At 40.4% G+C, this 21,720-nt stretch overlaps 1 protein-coding gene across 3 annotated transcripts in view; it reads right to left on the bottom strand.

Moving 5' to 3' along the window:
- The window catches only part of ttc28 (tetratricopeptide repeat domain 28), a 159,255-nt gene that overhangs the window by 60,704 nt on the left and 76,831 nt on the right, over window positions 1–21,720 (bottom strand). For all 3 annotated transcript variants that reach the window (XM_085280339.1, XM_085280340.1, XM_085280341.1), the window contains exons 3-5: window positions 14,416–14,563; window positions 9,778–10,050; window positions 9,570–9,700 (exon numbers count right to left, since the gene is read on the bottom strand). In XM_085280339.1, the coding sequence (XP_085136465.1) occupies window positions 9,570–9,700; window positions 9,778–10,050; window positions 14,416–14,563 (552 nt within the window). The remainder of the gene's footprint in view (window positions 1–9,569; window positions 9,701–9,777; window positions 10,051–14,415; window positions 14,564–21,720) is intronic.

Raw genomic sequence — 21,720 nt, 5'->3', positions numbered from 1 at the left:
CTCTTCTGGACAGAGATCTCCGATGTTGTTCCCGGGATCTGCTGGAGCCACTCGCCTATCTTGGGAGTCACCGCACCTAGTGCTCCGATTACCACGGGGACCACCGTTACCTTCACCCTCCACATCCTCTCGAGCTCTTCTCTGAGCCCTTGGTATTTCTCCAGCTTCTCGTGTTCCTTCTTCCTGATATTGCTGTCATTCGGAACCGCTACATCGATCACTACGGCCGTCTTCTTCTGTTTGTCTACCACCACTATGTCCGGTTGGTTAGCCACCACCATTTTGTCCGTCTGTATCTGGAAGTCCCACATGATCTTAGCTCGGTCATTCTCCACCACCCTTGGGGGCATCTCCCATTTTGACCCCGGGACTTCCAGGTTATACTCGGCACAGATGTTCCTGTACACTATGCCGGCCACTTGGTTATGGCGTTCCATGTATGCCTTGCCTGCTAGCATCTTGCACCCTGCTGTTATGTGCTGGATTGTCTCTGGGGCATCTTTACACAGCCTGCACCTGGGGTCTTGCCTGGTGTGATAGACCCCAGCCTCTATGGATCTTGTGCTCAGAGCTTGTTCTTGTGCTGCCATGATTAGTGCCTCTGTGCTGTCTTTCAGTCCAGCTTTGTCCAGCCACTGGTAGGATTTCTGGATATCAGCCACCTCCTCTATCTGCCGGTGGTACATACCGTGCAGGGCTCTGTCCTTCCATGATGGTTCCTCGTCTCCCTCCTCTTTCTTGGGTTTCTGCTGCCTGAGGTATTCACTGAGCACTCGGTCAGTTGGGGCCATCTTCCCAATGTATTCTTGGATGTTCGTTGTCTCATCCTGGACTGTGGTGCTGACACTCACCAGTCCCCGGCCCCCTTCCTTCCGCTTAGCGTACAGCCTCAGGGTGCTGGACTTGGGGTGAAACCCTCCATGCATGGTAAGGAGCTTTCTTGTCTTTATGTCAGTGGCTTCTATCTCCTTTGGCCAGCCTATTACCCCAGCAGGGTACCTGATCACGGGCAGGGCGTACGTGTTGATGGCCCGGATCTTGTTCTTACCATTCAGCTGACTCCTCAGGACTTGCCTGACCCTCTGCAGGTACTTGGTGGTTGCAGCTTTTCTAGCGGCCTCTTCATGGTTCCCATTCGCCTGCGGGATCCCCAAGTACTTGTAACTGTCCTCTATGTCTGCAATGTTGCCTTCTGGTAGTTCAATCCCCTCAGTTCTGACTACCTTCCCTCTCTTTGTTACCATCCGACTACACTTCTCCAGTCCGAACGACATTCCAATGTCATTGCTGTATAGCCTGGTAGTGTGGATCAGTGAATCGATGTCTCGTTCACTCTTGGCATACAGCTTGATGTCATCCATGTACAGGAGGTGGCTGACAACTGCTCCGTTCCGTAGTCGGTATCCATAGCCAGTCTTGTTAATGATCTCACTGAGGGGGTTCAGGCCTATGCAGAACAGCAGTGGGGACAGAGCATCTCCTTGGTAGATCCCGCACTTGATGGTGACTTGTGCTATGGGCTTGGAGTTGGCCTCTAGTGTTGTACGCCACATCCCCATTGAATGTATATGTATGTACGTATATATATATATATATATATATATATATATATATATATATATGTATATATATATATATATATATATATATGTATATATATATGTATATATATATATGTATGTATATATATATATATATATATATATATATATGTAAAAGAAACAATATTATCCTCTCATTAGATTAGATTTATATTGTGGATAACAAATCTCTTCAGAAAAGCTTGGATGGGTGGAGATCGGGAAAAAAAACAATGTAAGTACAAAGGTGTAGGAAGATGGGCGCCTAAATCTTTTGCATGGAAATAGAATAAGACAGATGAATAAAGACAGAGAAAGATTACTGCTGACACTGCTGACACTGCTTCCCCTGCATGCTTGATAACCAGATGTAGGAGGTTTGGGAAGGTGATGTCTTCTGAGGTCTGCTGATCTGCAGGGACTGCAACTTCTTGAACTAATGCCATACTTGATTTGATGGAAATGTCTTTATTTGTCCCTTGTCAAGATCTTTTCCTTTTTAAACTATTTTTTAGACTGATTTTGATTATTGTTCAGGGCACAAATGCAAATACCTATCATTGTTGTTGTTATTATTATTAATGTTATAACTGTAATGGTAACTGTACCAAAGCTCCTGCCAGTGTTCTGCAGACGAGCACTTTGTTCGGAAGCAGGCAGTATTGAAGGCTTCTCACACCACACAGATAAACACAAATAACACAGTTGAGCAAACACACAGTGGGAGATATGGATTTCTGTTGATGACCGTGTTCGAGTCGCCTTAAGCTGCACACCTGTGGAGAAGAAGGTCGATAACTGTCTGTCAACAATACACGTGCAGGAGTCTATGGTGCATTTGCAGCTTCCAGACAGACACACACACAAGCAACAAAAAAAGAGAAACAAGAGGGTTTGGTTTTGATCCAAGCTTTCCTGAGCTCTGAGCTCTTCAGAAAAGTTGGTAACTGTTCCTCATTTCTTTTACTGACAGTGGTTCAATCAGGCTCTTTAGATTTACCTAGAGACAAATCACATGAGATAAATATAGGATGCAATCACACGCTATTAAGTGACTGCGTGTGCATGTTCAAGTGTGTGTTCAACTGCAAGGGTCCAGCAGAACTTCAGAGACCATTAGAGAGGTCGAAACTCTGATATAATAAAACTTTGCAGTAGAATATCCTGCTGACTTTTACACATTAAAGATAGTGTAATTCCATATTTCTGAGGAGTTGTGTCAAATTGCAAAAACACACAGAGAGTACCTTTAATGTCATGTAAATTTTAATTAAAACACAAATTAGTGAGAGATATTCTCTATTGAGCATGCAGACATGTGACCATGTGTAACCCGGGTTAAAAAAGATGCATAAATAGTAAAAGATAAGTGAAATCTGAGAATATAAATATCAAAGAGTTCATTTATTTAAATTTTCTTGTATATTTAAAAAGGTAAGAGTTCATGTAAAATGATTAAAAACATGTTTGCATTGTTTAAAATAAGTTATCTTTCTTTTCTTGTGAATTGTTTGTGAGAACTGTATTTTCCTACGGGGGTAAGGTCTGTGAAGGTAACACAGGGTGGAGAAGGAAAAGGAAAAAAGAGACGAGAGCGCGAGAAGAGAGGGCGGTGGTGCGTGAGTTACACGGAGCATCCGGAGAAGTTAGCTTGTTTTTTATGTACTAAGAGTAAGTGTGTTTTGACTTTTCGGACAGATAAGTCACAGTGTCGGTAAGCTAGTGACATAACACGTAAAGTTTCAGCGTGAGTCTGCTGGACTGTGTGCTTTGTTTCTTGCGGCTGTGCACGCATTAAGTTAAAGTGAGGCTAACCCAGCCGTTCGCTAATAAGGACTACTGTAGGCTGCCGTTTCGCTATAGTTGTGGAACGTAACAAGCTGCAGAGGATCGTTACCGAACTGGATAACGACGGACACACCCCAGATAGTCACTCTGAGTGCCCGCGTCACTCAGAGTACCTCTGGCAACGTGGGAAGCTAAAACAGGTAGCTTGTGGAGCATATGGAGATCACGGACCTTCCTCATCTTTGTGCTACTGCATTCAGAGCGGAGTGTTTCTGACGGAGCTGAAGACAACTTGTTACCTGGATTAAGCTGGTGGGAATTGCACGTTTCACAAGGTACTGAGTTTATTTATTTTTTGCTCGTTGAGTGAAGAACTTCCGGTTGGGAGATCGTTTTGGATTTATACTGGAGCAATACAGGCCTGCAACGTAGGGTTTATCTCTGCCGGCTTTAGGTTTAGTTTGGGACTATAATTGTTTTATCACTGGTGGTTTACACTGTATGTGTGGAGATTCTGTGTACAGTGGGTAAATTGCTGTGTGTGTTTTTGGTTTGCCTGAATACTGAAATCTGCCATTTTATTATTTTCTTGTTTTCATTGTTTGGTAAATTAAAGGAGGGTTGCAATGCTCTACTTTACATGGTGTATGACATGATTTACTGCACTATAGACACTAGTGTTAATTTTCGCGTGTAGTGCTACTGTTAAGGAATAAGCTTCATTGATCCCAGAAACAAAAGAGAAGTTAATTTAAAACATCGTACGAGAGTACACTAGAAAAATAACCCAAAGCCCATTTATTTAATGGTATTGAGTAAATGAGGGCTACACATGTAACCACGTTACATGAAGTTGTTTGCCATTTTGGAGGTTTGGCAATCATGGTGACAATGTAGGATCAAATGAATAAGGCTCCCCTCACACAGACCCAAAAATCTACTTCTGATAGCTCAGGTCATTAGCATATTGCTGTGGTCTTAGTTTAAATTTGTTAGCATCTTATTCAGTTGCTCACCTGTAGGTAACTGTACTTCCTTCACCAGCAGTTACACTCCCCACAGTTGCTGGTCCACACATCACTTTCAGTGTGTATGTAGCTTAACACGCAACATAGAGGACTGCAATGGAGGGTACATCCATCTAAAACATCAAATATAAAACTACAAGACTGCTTAACCCATAATTACCAGAAAACCCAGAACTTAGAATGCTAGAATAATCACTGAAAGAAAGCTATAATGAAACTCTTCCAAATAGTAATCAAAATGAGAGCTGAAGAATAAGAGTGAAAAGCAAACTAAAAAGTCAACAAATAACAATAAGTAGAAGTCCTCATTGGCCTAACAAAATCTACAGACCATGACGTTAACAAATTATATTATTTTCCTGAGTACACAAAAGAAAAAAAGACATGAATAAACTGGAAGAAAACAGTGAAAGGAAAAACAGCATAATGACAGAAATGTAAATCAAATCAGACAAAAGCTCAAATATTTACTAATCTAGTTGCTACCAGAACTGTCTTCTATACAGTGTAAAGAAACCAGTGATCAGTATGGTTGTTTAGATTTATCCTACAATATTAAAACACCAATAAAATATTCCTTAAAATGAGCCACAAGCACAACTCATAAGATTCAACTACATATGAAATCCAGTGAGCCATAAATACATCTGCCATGACTCCATGTTGCACACTCACCAGCACACATATACACATTTGTATGTACACACTCTCACAAACATATGAAAGTTAAACGTAGGGAAACACACACCAACAACCTGACAGCTTTACTTTGTGCTTTTAGACGTAAAGTGGTCCGAAATCTAATCTGTAAAAACAATTTAATTAACTACGGTTTTCACAACTGTCCAAAGTGTTTCAGGAGAAATGTGAGGTGTTTAGCTTTGGACTGGCATAATGAAAAACTGCTTTCCAGGAAAAGTTACAGAAGATAAGAGTATAAGTCAAAACAAGTGAATGTATAAGAGCAAATTTGAAGTTTGTTCTTTGGTTTCAATACATTTTTATGACAATGTAATTTCTCGCAAGATGATTATATGTAATTAAAGTTGTTCTTATTGTACATTATATACTTGATCAGCCATCACTCTAAAATATGAAATATATTTAAAATATTCTAAGTTAAGCTCCCAAAGAACAAATCAACAAATCATTGCATTACATAACATGCAGTCACTGCACGGATGCGTCATCACTGTGAAAAATTAATTGATTAGACAGAATCTCTTATGTCAGGGAGAAAGTTGAACAGAGATAAATATCTGCATGCCTTTTCTTTATTAAATATGTGATTTTAGGTTGGTGACAGTACCAAATCACAACAACAGTTGCCTTGAGGCGCTTTATACTGTAAGGTAAAGACCCTACAATAATACAGATATCAAATGACCTGTATGAGCAAGCACTTGGTGACACCGGGAAGGAAAAACTCCCTTTTAACAGGAAGAAACCTTAAAACCTTAGGCAAAACCAGGCTCAGGCTCATCCTGTCATGGCCATAGCTGGACTGGCCATCGGGCATACCGGGCATTTGCCCGGTGGGCCGCTGGCGATTTTTTGTTTTTATGGGCCGATGGTTTTTTTTAAATTTTTTTTTTAGGAAGGGTATATATATAATGAAAGGTGTTGGATTGGCCAATTGGTCATGATCGACTCTGGGCTGGACCAATTACAGCCGAGGAGGCTGGCTGCACCCTCCCCCTTCTTTAGCAATCACGTGATTTTCGCGCATTGCATGCCGGGAACTCGTGGCAAAACAATCCAAGTACCGCATCAAATGCAAACATTTGCAGCACCGCAAAACGTTCATTCTCCGGTTCCAATACCTTCTTTTTTTTTTTCTTTGCCGCACAAAAAAGGGATGTACAAAACAAAAGGAGAATAATGCCGGTCCGTACAAAGACAGACTCGACGAAAAGACAAAGAAAAGATACGAGGAAAAAATCAAAGGAGTGAAAGAGTGGACAAAAGACGTCAGCGTGCTGCCCAACTTTCACCACGCTCAGATTTATAATTATACGCTTCTTGGAGTGAGTGCATACACTCATGAACTTTAGTAACTTCAGGTCACTGCAACAAGCCCAGGTACAGTTTACCGACGGATGGGTACAGGACCTTGAAATGCACCGTGTAGAACGAAAGACTATTGTACATATCATAAATTTACCAGTCTCACAAATCGTCTTCATAAATACACATTCATTAACAGTTTATTAATAGGACCTTTAAGCTCAACGGTAATTAATTAGTAGTGGAAATAATTTCTGGTAGTGTAACAGTGTTTATGTGGTATTATTCCACTTGCCACAAATATCAGTGTAATGGGGAAACAGCGCCCCCCTCTCGGTGTGGCTGGCTGCAGTAATCGCTGCCAGTCTGCCGTACGAGCCATACGAGAGGTGAGTTGTATTGTTCCGCACACAATATAGCTAAGTAGTACAGACACATAAAACATGTTTGATTAGCTGACGAGCACCGAGTGTAATAAGTGCTTAGTGGACACATGTCCAACACCAGTTTTATGTACTTTTCATTTGTTTATTAATGTGTGAAACTGTATGCTAAAGCGGAATGCTAATGAGATGTTCTGCCGTAGTGTGCTGTGCGGAGTGGTGTGTGGCGAGCCTGTGCACTGATAATACACCGTTGTTTCCATTCAGGTACATCATTTGTTGTTGCTGTTATTTTATTGTATATTAGAAATTGTAATATTGCTGCAGTAATCGCTGCCAGTCTGCCGTAGCCATACGAGAGTGTGCTGTGCGGAGTGGTGTATGGCGAGCCTGTGCACTGATAATACACCGTTGTTTCCATTTAGGAAATAAAGTGGCAACGATCGATCAGAGACTCCTTGTCTTTTTAAAAACACTACACAACGCAGAGTCGAGGAGTCTGTTTGGGCCGAACTGTTGCAGCGGGATGAAGCAGAAACCGGTTACAGTAGCATTACAGAAATGTAGCAGTGACAATAATATTGTATATTGTAATCGCAATGGACAATTAGTGATACAAAACAACTGTTTTATCCTGTGAATAAAAGTATATGTTTTTGTCAGTGTACCATGGTTATAACAGAAGCGAAACGCAATATTGTGTCAGAATAATTCACTATTTATGCACAATAAATAAAGGAGCATAGCGCGACAATTTCTGTTCAGCGCCAGACTTGCTTGTAACCTATATCACCAATTATGTTAAGAAAAATGACGTATTAACTACTACAAAACTCTGACCTTTGTGGGAATGCTTGGAACAGACTAACATGTGAGCTGGAGTGTTCTGAGACGTTATATTTGGTATATCCAGACCATCCATCGGCTCTTACTTCGGAAACATGGCTTAAAAATTTTCACTTCAACGACGTAATCCGATTAAAAAAAAAAAAAAACGATCTCTTTACCCGTCGACTTCCTGTGGCTGTCATGCGACCGGCTATTGCAGTTAATAATAATACAACAGCTTCTTGCCATTTTTTGGGTTTCTTTTTATCGCTGTGTAACTGAGTTCAATTGAAAGCCTGCGTGCGCTAGTACCTCTTGCCACAAGTTCCCAGAATCCTTTGCGGTTTTATCCCTGAATGACGTCACATTTTCAATCTTTATCCTGGTGGGCCGGTCTCTAGTCAAAATGCCCGGGCCGATTTTTTGTCCCAGTCCAGCCTTGGTCATGGCTGTGCTGTGGCAGGCAGGATGTGGGACCCAGGTGCAGGACTCGAACGCGAAAAGGTAACTTAAAGTGGCAGCTTTATTCACTAGGAAAACTTGAATACTAGATCTAAGAAACAAAACATAATAACCGGGAGCTAGGAAACTAGGAACTCAGGAGACCAGAAACTAGAAAACAAAGAAACTAAAAAAGTAGGAGCTGACGAGAAAACAAACACGGAGACCAGGAGCAGCACAGAGAGGGTATGACGCGACAATGGGCAGAGGAAAACACAGGGAGTAATGAGGGAATGGGAAACAGAAAGGAAACACAACACTGGGACTAATCTGACGCAATGAGATGGGGAGGAAGCAAAACTGAGTACACTGAACACAGGACAAGGAACTATCAAAATCAAACAGGAAACACACGGACCGAAATGCAAGCTTAACACAGTGACTGGGGACACATAGAGAACATAGAAACAAGGGGGACTAGACATGAAACGTGGGACATGGGCACAGCACAGAGTAGACATGGGAACAGAGACTAAACACAGGCTGAGATAGAGACTAAGGGAGGAAGGACTACAGTCACTAAGAACATAAGAAATAAAGATAACCAAAACCAGCAACAACAATAATCAAAAAATATAATTCCAGAGTCTGAAACTAAATACTGGGTTGCAGACTCAGTGCCGTGACACATCCGGTGTCTCCCTGGATGAATTGGAAGCAATGACTGAGTCATTGGTTGGAAGAGGTGGTTGACATGAATGAAGTTTGAGACTTTATGCCTATACTGCTGCCTCTGAGATCCAAACCCAGAAAAGCGGTAGAAAATGGATAGTATGAAAATTTCTTTTTATTGTCATCATTAGAGTTCCACCTAGAGCTGAACAATAGACTGTGAAACTAAACTCCCTATATGAATGTGAACAGTCATTCTGTAGACAAGGGATAAGTCTTTTTGGTACCAGACGTTTGGCTGATTTCTGCTTATAATATGCTTTTGGTCTGAATTGCGTTGTCAAATCATGTTTTTGTTGAATACAGGTAAATGGTACATATGAGGAGCTCTTTTGGGGAGCAAAAGTACTTATCCACAGGTTCTGTCTGATGACATTTCAGCTTTTTATTTGTTTTTCTTAATTTATCACCCGTCTTAAAAAAAGATTTACACCAGCTGGTTGTTTCCTTTAGAGACAAGGTCATCAAATAGTATTAGATGTCATTTGGTATTAGATGTCAATATACATCTTATATTCTTTTCTCACTTTAAAAAATAATTACTTTCATCAATGTCTTTTTTTCAATGAGCAGCATACTAAATGTTCTCCTTAAGAATGAAGCTCTTTAGACAAATAACCTGTTGTTAATGTAATGTCAAGAACCATGTTAATATCCACTTTGCTACACAGCAATTGGACTGTTATTTCTAACCTGCTTCCTTCAGAAGCAAAACACATTTAAACCAAGATGAAGTGGGTGTATGTCTAATGTGTCTTATGAATACATGCATGCAAACTTACTTCTCTGTCCTTGAGCTTCATGGCCAGTACTAACTGGTTTCTGTGATTGGCCAGTGCTTCTCTGTAATTGCTTTTGGAGAAAAGGGCAGAGCCGAGGTTCCCATGAGCTCGACATTCCCCTGACTGGTCACCTGTGGAAGACGAATTTTACCTACACTGTAACCGTTTTTCAACACACCATAAACTACTACTTTCAAGTTTTCCATACCTAGAGTCTTGGTCACCTCCAGGTCCTGTTGCATGTAGGCCATACTCTTCTCTATATTACCTAAAGACCAGTATGCAGAACTAAGGGCAGAGTAGACGGATCCACGCAGCTTTAGTGAGCACGTGCCAATCTTCAGCCCTGCCTCCAGAACTACAGCTGAGGCTCCATGGAAACCATGTGTCAGTAGCTCCTGGCCGATGACGGAGACAACCACAAACGGACTCTTGTCTAGCTTCATCTTCTGCAGCTGCTGGTAGGTGGGCTCAAGTGTGTCTGTGAAGATGTGACAGATAGACAAAAACACACAGGTGATTTAAGAAAATTCAATTATTTATCATTTTATGTGTTACAAACATTAATATGACCATTCTTAAGCGCCATTGGACAAGATACTGAGTGTGTGGCCTGAAAACTTCCTTGGCCCTGTGGCATTCGGCTGTGGGACTGTAGCATCCTGCTGATACAGAAAGAACACTACACCTGCCCTGGCTCTTTTTCTACACAGAAAGTAAAATAAAAGCAGAAGCCCTGGAACTTCTGTGTTTGTGCTCGTGCACACTTTCAAAGCAACACTATGCAACTTTTAAGAAGTAATATCACACTTACTCTTACAAGTAGAGACTTAAATTAATAAGCGATAAAATGCACCCACACTTAGAAGCAATGCTGGTAAAGCCTCATTAGGTCTGGCATGACCCATTTTAAGCTTATGTAAGCACACTTTAAAGTCTATATTGCTCTGTAAGTGCTGTGTAACTTCAGAAAAGTCTGAAGTTAAACAGCACAGAATCTTATATCCTTTTGCTACTATGTTATAGTCTCAGAGCAAACACACAAAAATATGCATCTGCTATCTGATGACAACTACATCTACAAAATTCTGCTTCACAGATGACATTTTCATATAATTTAAGCTAAATGTATGTAGCCTCAAACAACAGTTTTCTATTTAAAGACATAAAGGACTTAAGTTCCATGTTCCATGTTTTGGAAAGATTGCAGCACATCTCAGCTTTGTGTTCAACTCTGTGTGCAAGCAGGCGCGCGTGTGTCTCCTTCACTATGTGAATATCATAATGAAGCAGACACACAGAGCAGACATGAAGTAAAGCTATTGTTATTCAAGTTGATCGCAACTCTTTGGGGTTCTATGCAATTAAACAATCCCTAAATTGGAAAACGATTGCTTGTGGAACATCTAGGAGGAAAAAAAATCCACATTCACCCATAACAAAGTATGTAATTGAAATTGCTGCTGCTGAAAGGGACTAACTGAAATATTTTTACAAAAACAAATATATCTATTCCAAGTTCAATACCCCCTCCCAACCCCCCAAAAAACAAAACAAAACAAAACAGTTATCTTGTGTCAAAAGTCATATTTTGTAGTATTTGAGATGAACTGTAGCAGTTGCCATTTGCATTTTTCGAGTCTTTCATTCTGCTTTGTCAAACTGAAAAGTTTTGTTTATCAGGCTAATCTGAGGAGGACCTAGTAGATAGCGTTCTGTTACAATTGTCTACCCTAGAGGCCTAGAAAGACAGAGGAGCCTCCTACTCTTTCATGCTGATAACAATGCAGCTCCTTAGTGTGTGTGTACTGCACACTATACTGACATTCTCTATGGTCCAACATGTTGCCCTGCCTACTGCTTACTCAAGCATTGCAACTCAATTTTACTTGGAGGCTTGCTTTGAAGATTATAAGAGATCAAGTTTTGAAGGGTGCTGCCCTTGGGTGGGAGAACAACCTCCTGCAGTGCAACAGACCTGCGGGAGAGCTTTGCTGTAGTCCAGGCTGGACTCAGTTATGATATACTGTTTGCTGCTGCCACTGATTCAAACATACTGTCATCATTTTCAAAATGTGCATTTTTTGTTTTCCATCTACTCCATTCTTCTGGCAGCGCTACTGCTTAAACTTTGAAACAATGTCTTTTGTTTTCTGTTGTAAATTTCTAATTTGAAACATGATAATAAAGTCCATTATCAATAGCCTTGTGCTCAACCCCACTGGATACACAAGTTGGACCTCAAAGGGAAATAAGATGAAGGGAGGTTGGCTGGTGCAAGAACACATGCAAATGCCCAGCTCTAATTCAGATACAGCTGAAGGGCAAAACAACATAATCCAGTGCAAATTCTAGCCTGCAAACCATTCTTGATTGTTTGTACTTTTCCTTCATCTTTGTGTGCTGTTGAGACCTACACATAAAAGTACACTGTGAACTGTGGGGTGGTTAGATCAATGACACATGAGAATCTACCTTGTAAATATTTCATCATGAACCCTGCGAGAAGCAAATTCATGTGAATAAACATAATGATAAAACTAACCTAGACCCTTCAGTGTCCACAGCGCTTTAATTTAAGGATGTTTGTGAACTTCCTAAATCTGGAAGAGGACATAATCAGGAATTAATCAGAACACATAAGTTTTCTGTGCTTCAGAAGTGTGTACACCCACTGAAATCTTTCAAATGTCAGTCATTATTTCTAGAAATTAGTATTTGGCCTTAAAATTAGCATTCCACCTCTGTGGCCCGCTTCAGCCGCTGGCAATGTGCTGTCTGCAATTAAAGAAGCTGCAGTTTACGATCTGTCTAAAATGTAATCTCGGCGCTGAAGTGTACCTTTAACTTAATCAAAAACCCACAAAATTCAACACCAATAGAAATGGAATGTAACAAAGTACATATACATTATAATTCTGCTCTACTACATTTCTCGGAGGCTAATGTGCTCATTTATCCCACAGCTCTATTTGTGTATCAAATTACATTTTTTCATAACCGTCTTGCTCAGTATCTACAGTTTGGGGTTTAAAAGTAAAGATGATGCATCCCTTTATGGCAGAGAATTATTTTTCTATTTTACTGGCTTTAATTAAAAAAAAAAAAAAAAAAATTCTCCCCTATAGCCTTTTTTAATTGCAGTTTGGTCCATATAAAGCTATCAAGTCATAAAGCCACCAAGTTTCCTATTTATGACATTCTGTGTTACTGTATTTTGCCTGCTACAAGCCTGTTTAAACACGACTCTGTTGTTTATTTGTATGCATGCTGGACATGTGGAGGTCTATAGTGCAACTACAACTGGACAGGTCCAAATTTTTTGTGGGCCGACACAGCGGTACAGTGGGTAGCAATGCTACCCACAACAAGGAAGAAGGTCCTAGTTCAATTCAATTCAATTTTCAATTCAATTTTATTCATATAGCGCCAAATCACAACAAAAGTCGCCTCAAGGCGCTTTATATTGTACAGTAGATACAGAGAAAAAGTTGCCTGGGGTCTGTCTGTGTAGACTTTGCATGTTTTTTTGCCATAGTCCAAAAACATGTTGGCTAAGTCAGCTGGGGCTACAGCTTCCAAACAGTAAGGATAATGGATGGATATTTGGACAGATGGTTGGTTTTCCTGCTTTTGCTTTGGCACAGATTTTATACCAGATGCTCTTTCTGACACAATCCTCCCATTTTGTCTGGGCTTTAGGAGTACTCTACCTTACAATCACTGTAATCACATTACATTTTTTCATAGTGCATTATTGTACTAAATTCAACAATCACTTTACAGTAACAATTATGTAATTCTTTGTGTTACAAAGATTTTGCCTAACAAAGCTATATTTCTTGAGGGTTCAAGAACTGAAGGAAAGTTCAGCTTCAACAATCAAATCGTATTTATTCAAATACACCAGTGCTGCTGCCTGTCAATCAAATTATGTTATGACATGTAAACATAACTTGTATCTAGTTGTTGGTCACTTCAGAGAATCATCACCCTGTTATGCTGTTGTTGTATAAGCAAATTTATAAAAGGCAGCTAGATTGGCTAATCCTTACTCCTTTAATCTGTTAGGTTGTGTTCTGCTCCAGCCTAAATATAAGGCACACCCACAGTCAAGAGCTGAAACAACATGTGAATCCTGCCTATGTCTCAGAAAAATCATACCATGTCATATATACCTATTCATTTTTTACCTTCCTTAACTTAGATGGCTTCAATAATGCTATGTTGACAGCATTAATACTGTAACTTGCTCACTCACTCACTCACTCGCTGTACCTGAATGTAAATAAATATGACTGTGGGAGACACCAGACAACAACAGTCTTTATAATTGGCAGTAGATGTGACACCTGTCACTTCATTGTCAAGAAGATTCATCTGAAGCAGGAATGGATGAGAGTCATTCCTTTACTTCCACAAGTGGAAGCTGGTGATGACTACCTTTTATCTCCACGTTTCTCTTTCCGTTCTATCTAAGATGCTTGTTTTATGCATTTTCTGAATCTCTCTTTTCTCTATATATCTCTCATCTCTCGTATCAAACATGCATCCCTTTCTTTGTGCGGCCTGAATCATCAGAGGGATCTTTTTATTTTTTTTCACATCCTAGTCCCGGAGGAGGGCTACTGAATAAAAGAATAAAAGAAAAGTAATAACTTGGCAGTTTCCCTAGTGCATACATCTAACTTTCCTTGCCTACAAGTTTTCCAGCACAAAATTGTAGTTTTCTGCTTATGATGTTCTTTTGTTTGTCTCTCCCCTTGTAAATGTGAGTCATGTTGTTTCAGATGTGTTGGCACAGTGAGAGAAAGGCGGAATGAAGTCCGGTGTTAGACATGCCCACCTCTTAGAGGCGACTTCATGGCAGCCTCCACCATACCAACAAGCAGCTGGAGACTCTTGGGGTCTTGGGCGAGGCCGGAAGCGAACGCTGCCAGGGCATCGGCATGACGACCCAGGTACTGTAGGGCAACACCCTGACGAAAGTAAGCCTGAAAAGAAAAAACACAATTATAATTTTTTTTACATTTTTTAAATGTCATATTTTTTGACATTTTGAAACACTTGTTTATTTCTCTTCTGAGGTTTGTTGAAATACTGCAAAAATATATAACTGCAGTTTTATGCAAAACAGCAATAAAGCTACACGTATACATAAAAGGGCATAGCGGTGATTAATTTAGCAAAATGCTAAATGGACGGGTACTTATATAGCACCTTACTATTCACTTTCAGCACTTTATATTACAGGTCTTATTCACCAAAGCAGACACGCATTCATACTGCACTCTTTTTTCTTCTTCTATGCCTAAGTGCTTCTTATCTAACATTCACACACACACTCGCACTCTGGTGTATCCAAAAATATGGTGACACATGGAGTGGAGGAGCTGGGGATCAATACACTAACTTTAGACCATGTTTAATACAAACATTCACCATATTAACACTACATAACAGAACTTTCACTTTAAATAGTCTGTTTGGTTCTTTGTTCACACCATGAAAAGTTAAGTTTAAAAAAATGTAATATCCTTATTTATCATATTTATCTCTAAATGTGGATTGTTGCTTTGAGGTCTGACTGTTGAACAAAGACATTATAAATATTACAAGTTTTGTTTCTTCATTTATGTCCTTAACACTTGGGATTCGACTGTACTGTTAGCTCCACTGTTAGGGAATAGCCTCCTGTTCAGCAAGCCAGAAGTCTTTCCATTTTAGATTTTTGACTGTCTTTGAGAAGGCTCTGAAAAAGATCCAATAGTTTAAACATTTACAGAACCCATTCTGAATAAGGAGAACAGTTACACTTGATAGTTAACAGAGTTTGGCACAGCTGTTTTTGTTCTATGGTTCCAACAGCTGTATTTGAATTGTTTAAAAGCACACAGAAAACTGTGCTCTTCTCTAAAATATTTTTACTTTAGTCTAATCTACTTGCTAGTCCACACACTACTGTACTGTTTGATTTATTTGCACATATGTGTTAGCCATGCATCTATTATTCTTTGTTTTTAACGTGGGGTATCCTAAATGTTCCCTAATGAAACCTGTTCTATTTATAGATTTTTGATTTGCTTTGATATTTGGTCATCAAACACAGCAAGACATCATTATTCAGTGTCTGAAAAACTCAGGTACATTAGCTGTAGTTGTTGGGTCTGCGCTTCCACAGCCCCACTGGTTTAGAGACTTATTCCCGATAACGAAGCAAGATGAACACCTCAACCAGTTTTTCACATGCTAGCAAGGGAAGGATCTCAGAGCAGCCCTTCTGCCCTCGGTGTAAGACCACTTCGAAGAACAATCACCCCACAGCAGCCTTTTATTTCTGTGACACACAGTTTCACAAACACTCATTGTAAAAATCCCCCTATGGTGTCAGGCACTAGGTGTGTATGCATGTGTGTGTGTGTGTGTATGTATGTGTATGGATGTGCACGTGAGAGTGTGAGTTTGTGTCTGGGGGTGCGTTGGTGTGACCTCCTGTCCACAATAGGGTCATAAAGGCAGGAAGTTTACTAAACAAGAAAACAGAACCCTCACATAGGATGTGCTCCTATAAAAGACTATAGCCTCCTCCACCAACACGCTGGGGAGAGAGTCAGAAACAAAGTAATGTCTTTGACCATATAGTTTGAACCAAGCCTTACAAATTTAAGTACAATAATGGCAACATTTAACAATTTGACTCCAACAGTAGTAAAAACAACCTTTGGATTAAAAGTAACTTTTTAAGAAGTGCTCAGTGATTTTCACATAACCTTAAATAATGAAAAGGTCGAGCACCGATGTGGCATTTACACATTGGTTACACACTCTTTCCATATAACACACAGCAACATGCATTTCATTAGGACCCCTTGTGCATTTCACAGCTGGATTAGAGACAATGCATCATGACATCAGATTCATGAAGACAACTCAAGAGACGGCACGTGCAACACAAACATATCTTCTTCTCTCACTGCTGACCTTACTGTAACCTAATTGTCTTGCCCCCTTCTCTCTTCGCCTTCATTCCTCTTCTTTTTACTTCTCATTTATCATCCAACCCTCCCTCCCCCCATTTAAGCACAAGCTCTCATGACAGTGAGTGAATTAAGAAAAAGAGGAGCTCAATTAGATTACATGCTAGCTGCTGTCCCGCCTGCCACTTTCTACAGCCATGCTGTCTTTGTCCCATCCTCATCTTCAGACAGCTTCATTGAAACAAATGGAGTCTGAGGTCAAGTCTCAGTGCAGAATGTGAACAGACCACGGTGTCATTTCACTGATGATTAACACGAAAGTGATTTAAATGGTTGGTAATTACAGCTGAGGCCATATGCCTTAACACACTCATTATGAAAATGCCTCAGTCAGTCACAGCAGGCTAATATTATAATATTCTCTATTTGTGGAGCACTTTTCAAAAAATCAGAGTCAAAAGTTAAATTGCTACAAAATATGAAATACTTAAGCTGTCCAATTAAAGTGAGTTTTAAGAAGCTGGTTTAAGGTTTTAATGTTGTGGATCGTTGAGCTATCTGAGTTCATATTGCCGGCAAAATCCTAGAGTTTGTTCTCAAGTCTCCGTCCACTAGTGTTCCTAACCTGATCTCTCTTTGTACATAGATTTCTTGGACCTGTCCCTTAACCAGTTTGGAGTGTCTGTTTGTCGGAGTGGCATAGAGCGTGGAGAAGTGTGAGTGGCAGAAGAGGAGTGATTGTGTGAGCAAGAAGAGGAGAACAGAGACTGTGTGGATTCCCCACTTTCCCCCCTGGAACCCTGTGCCCCCTTTCCCTGCACCTGTAAATATACTGCACCATGCAGTTAATCCCCTTTGACAGTTTTCCAACAGTCTTCAAGGTGTTCTCAGAGATGCTGAGCACTTGTTGGCCCTTTTGCCTTCACTCTGCGGTCCATCTCATCCCAGACCATCAGAACTGGGTTTAGGTCAGGTGACTATGGAGGCCAGGCCATCTGGTGCAGCCCTCCATTACTCTCCTTTTTGGTCAAATAGCCCATATACACTCTGGAGGTCATCGTCCTGTTGAAAAATTAATGATGGTCCAACTAAATGCAAACTGGATGGGATCGCTGCAGGATGCTGTGGCAGCCATAATGGTTGAGTATGCCTTCAGTTTTGAATAAATCCCCAACAGTGTCACCAGCAAAGCACCCCTACACCACCTCCTCTATGCTTCACAGTGGGAACCATGCATGTAGAGACCATACGTTCACCTTTTCTGTGTTGCACAAAGACATGGCAGGGGGAACCAAAGATCTCAAATTTGGACTCATCAGACCAGAGCACAGATTTCCACTGGTCTTTCATTCCTTATGTCTCTTGGCCCAAACAAATCTCTTCTGCTTGTTGCTTTTCCTTAGTAGTGGTTTCTTAGCAGCTATTTGACAGTAAAGGCTGATTTTCGCAGTCTCCTTTGAACAGTTGATGTAGAGATTTGTCTGCTACTGGAACTCTGTGTGGCATTTATCTGGGCTCTAATCTCAGATGCTGTCAACTTACAATTTCTGAGGCTGGTGACTCAGATGAATTTATCCTCAGTAGCAGACTTGACTGTTGGTCTTCCTTTCCTGGGGCGGTCCTCATGTGAGCCAGTTTAGTCGTACAGTAGATGGTTTTTGTGACTGCCCTGGCTGTTAGCAATTTTCCGAATTGAGTGACCTTCAGTTCTGAAAGTAATGATGGACTGTTGTTTCTCTTTATTTAGAATTTATATTATGGTGAGAACCAATCAGCTAACAGTTGTCAGGGCTGTGAGCTGTGTACCAACCTGCATTCTGCACAACACAACTGATGGTCCCAACCATATTAAGAAAGCAAGAAATTCCACAAATAAACTCTGACAAGGCACACCTGTGAAGTGAAAACAATTTCAGGTGACTACATCATGAAGCTCCTTGAGAGAAGACCAAGGGTTTGCAACGCTGTCAACAAAGCGTGTTTCAGTGTAGCTATTTTCAGGAATCTAAAATATAAGACATATCTAGAGTTATTTATCATTTTTTCTTTGCTACATAATTCCACATATCTTGTGTCATATATTTGATGTCTTCAGTATGTATCTACTATGCAGAAAGTAGTAAAAAATAAAGAAAAACCATTAAATGAGAAGGTGTGTCCAAACTTTTGACTGGTAGTGTATATTTTAAAAATACATTTAGAAATTATAAGAACTCTTTCATTAGGAATATCATAGATGTACTCCAAAATGATTGTCAAATAATGGGTATATAAATACTGAATAAATGCTTTAAAGTGGCAGGATTAATTCCAACAGCTCTAAGTCATTCCTGTTGACAACCACAACTTAAACCATAACACCAGGCAATCAACATCTGTTGATTAAATTAACAAATTTTCTGGTTCTCTTGGTTCTCAGTGACAACTGGATCACATCTTGGAGAAGCTCACTGCAGTCGTGAGTTCTCAGATTCGGCTCTTTGAGCACAAGAATGACAACATCACGTCAGCGTAAGCTCACGGCTCTCCAACGGGAGATTGAGAGACCAGTGTCGGACTGTTAGAACAACTTTAAATTCCCATGAGTTGTTCGCACTAAAGTAAAAACCACCATCACTTCATGCGGATACCCCTTCAGCGCCAGCTGCGGTCTCAAGGCTGGAGCTGAACAACAACACCCTGATATGGACTGTGTTTAGACTGTTCTTCCCATTCTATGCAAGGCCACCCGGGTTGGCTGGAAGACTGTTTACTTAGCCTGGCAAGGCTAAGGACACTGTCTCAACTGAACTCTGGACACACACACACACAGACATATATATATACACATGCAGATGTACACTCATCCCCCCTTACCCCTCCAAATGCCTTCGACGCTTATTCCCTTCTGATGCTGACGGTGGATCAAGGAGTCTGGCTGTCTCTCACCCTTTACCCATCCCTGTTGCTTGTCATGTGTTTCTTTGGTGTATTAAGAGTTTTTTCATGTGCTATGTGCAGAGGTGTTTTTTTTTTCTGTTCTCAAACTGATCTCCCTATTGGAGCTCAGTCTGGGGGGAGTTAGTTTTTTTTCTCCTTATCTTTCCTCATGTGGTGCTTTTCCATTGTTATACCTCTCTGACCTGTCTTCCCCATGTGATGTTTTCGTGTAATCTATGTATGGTCGGAGGGAAAGATGGCGCCGCCATTGCGTGCAATAGGTCGGCAGCCTTAACATGAAATTTCCCCTTGTGGGACTAATAAAGGTATCTTATCTTATCTTAATAAACTGTGTGTGTCTGGGTCATGCACTAGACTGGGAAAAAAATTTAATTTCCATTTGATAATTGTATCTATTGTAAAGTAGTATCAACTACCAGCAATGATGCCAAGTGTCCGTGCTGGGGATAGAGATATAGCAGCCTGGCCTCTGACCCTCATGCAGACTGGAGAGGATAGAAGAGGAGCTAGACTGGGATGTAGTGCTGGGGTGACATATGGACACCCCACCTGTGTGCCTACCTCTACTTAGCACTGCCCCTCAAAACTGTTGCCTTCATGCTGATCTGGCTAGTATGTGGAGGATGCAGTGTTTCTCATTTAGGCATTCATGTTCTATTCTGGACCTTCTAGGGGGAAAATCCAGTCAAAAAGGATAATTATATCAGAGGAGGAAAGTTATAATCACAGTGATGATCATTATCTCTGCATGAGCAGACAAGCAGCATAATGGGTAAGGTTGAGTAGCATGTGTGCGTATGGGAGTGAGAGAGTGAGGATGAGAGGTTAAATCTATATAGGTGTGTGTGTGTAAGAACGTTCTACCCCTATCAGTGGCGTAAACATGCCAGATCCAGACAGAAAATGACAGCAGGAAGAGTCTGCCTCCACCACCACCTCCAGCCTCCTGCTCACACACATCCTGCCTATTAGCTCAGTCTGGCTACGCTGCCCACTAAGCACATGCAGGGGGTGCAGACAGCCTTACAGAGACACACACACAACACCACCACCTCGTGAACACAGAAACACACTCTTGGTATCGTTTATTCATTCTTTCTCTCAGCGGTGTTCTGGAACATCTCTGAAAAATCCTGTCAGATTACAGAGTCTCTTCCCAAGCTGCTGCGGTTATGTCTGGTTTGCAGGTATTTCACACTGATTCCCAGTTGAGCACTTAGACGGGCCCTTTAACATGACAGGTGAGCTGACATGTTTTCTTTGTTCATACTTACGTAGAACTCAAACATTGTTTATGTTATTAATTTAAATATTTTTAAAATACCAAATGATTACCAACAAAGATTTAAGTGAATCTACAGGTCCCCTACCTTTCTGTGAGTTTTTAGAGATTTTCAGCATAGAGATAAACTGTTCGTTTCATTGATTTACTGTGTGGTTCAATCTTGCTGCTGTCATAGAAAAAAAAAAAAAAAGAAAATTCTGTACACAGACAGAATCAGCGAACACAGTGGGGCATTTAGTAGCTAAAAAGATATTTCTTTAGAGAGTAGATGGGGACAACCAAAAGTGCTAAAAGAGACTCAGGACTGAACTTTGACCAGTGACCAGAAAAGTGGTCTTAAATGACTGCCTGTGTTCCGCCCATAGACTTTATAAAAAGATGAACATATCCACCATAACATCACTCGCTGGATGTAAACTCTGCATTTTGAAGCCTCAATGTTATAGTGAAGCCAGAAGTGACCATATGCACCTAAATTTGACTGTATCATGGTAGATGAATAAAAATGGACAAATTTGTTGGGAACTATTTTACAGTAACAAAATTACTTTATATCATACTTTAAATGTTTAAAAAGTAGCCTGTTGAAAAACAAATGAATTTGATATGGCTGTCATATATTATACCTGTGAACACAAAGAGAGATCCCCAGTGCTTTACTGAATTTGTTATTGACTAAAATAACAGCAAGTCAGTAAAGACCTGTTAACAGACGCCTTTAAAATTACAATTACTGTTTACCTAAAACTAGTGCTATACTGTACTGCATCAAATAAAAACTGCACTACCACAAAAGCCACAAGTACGAAAGAAAAAGTTGGCTGGTTGAAATGTCGTTTGCACCAGAGAACTAGATTATTCAGGATTTTTATATTTAGTATTTAGAGCAGATTGTTTTTCAGTGATTTCTTGTTTCTTGATTCATTTCGTCGTTACTGTTTAAAATAAA

Source organism: Mchenga conophoros, linkage group LG7 (genome assembly GCF_057382185.1).
Source record: "Mchenga conophoros isolate Kocher_MC1m ecotype Shallow Benthic linkage group LG7, M_conophoros_male_GT1.1, whole genome shotgun sequence".
Classification (NCBI taxonomy): Eukaryota; Metazoa; Chordata; class Actinopteri; order Cichliformes; family Cichlidae; genus Mchenga; species Mchenga conophoros.
This window is presented reverse-complemented; position numbering and strand designations above follow the sequence as displayed.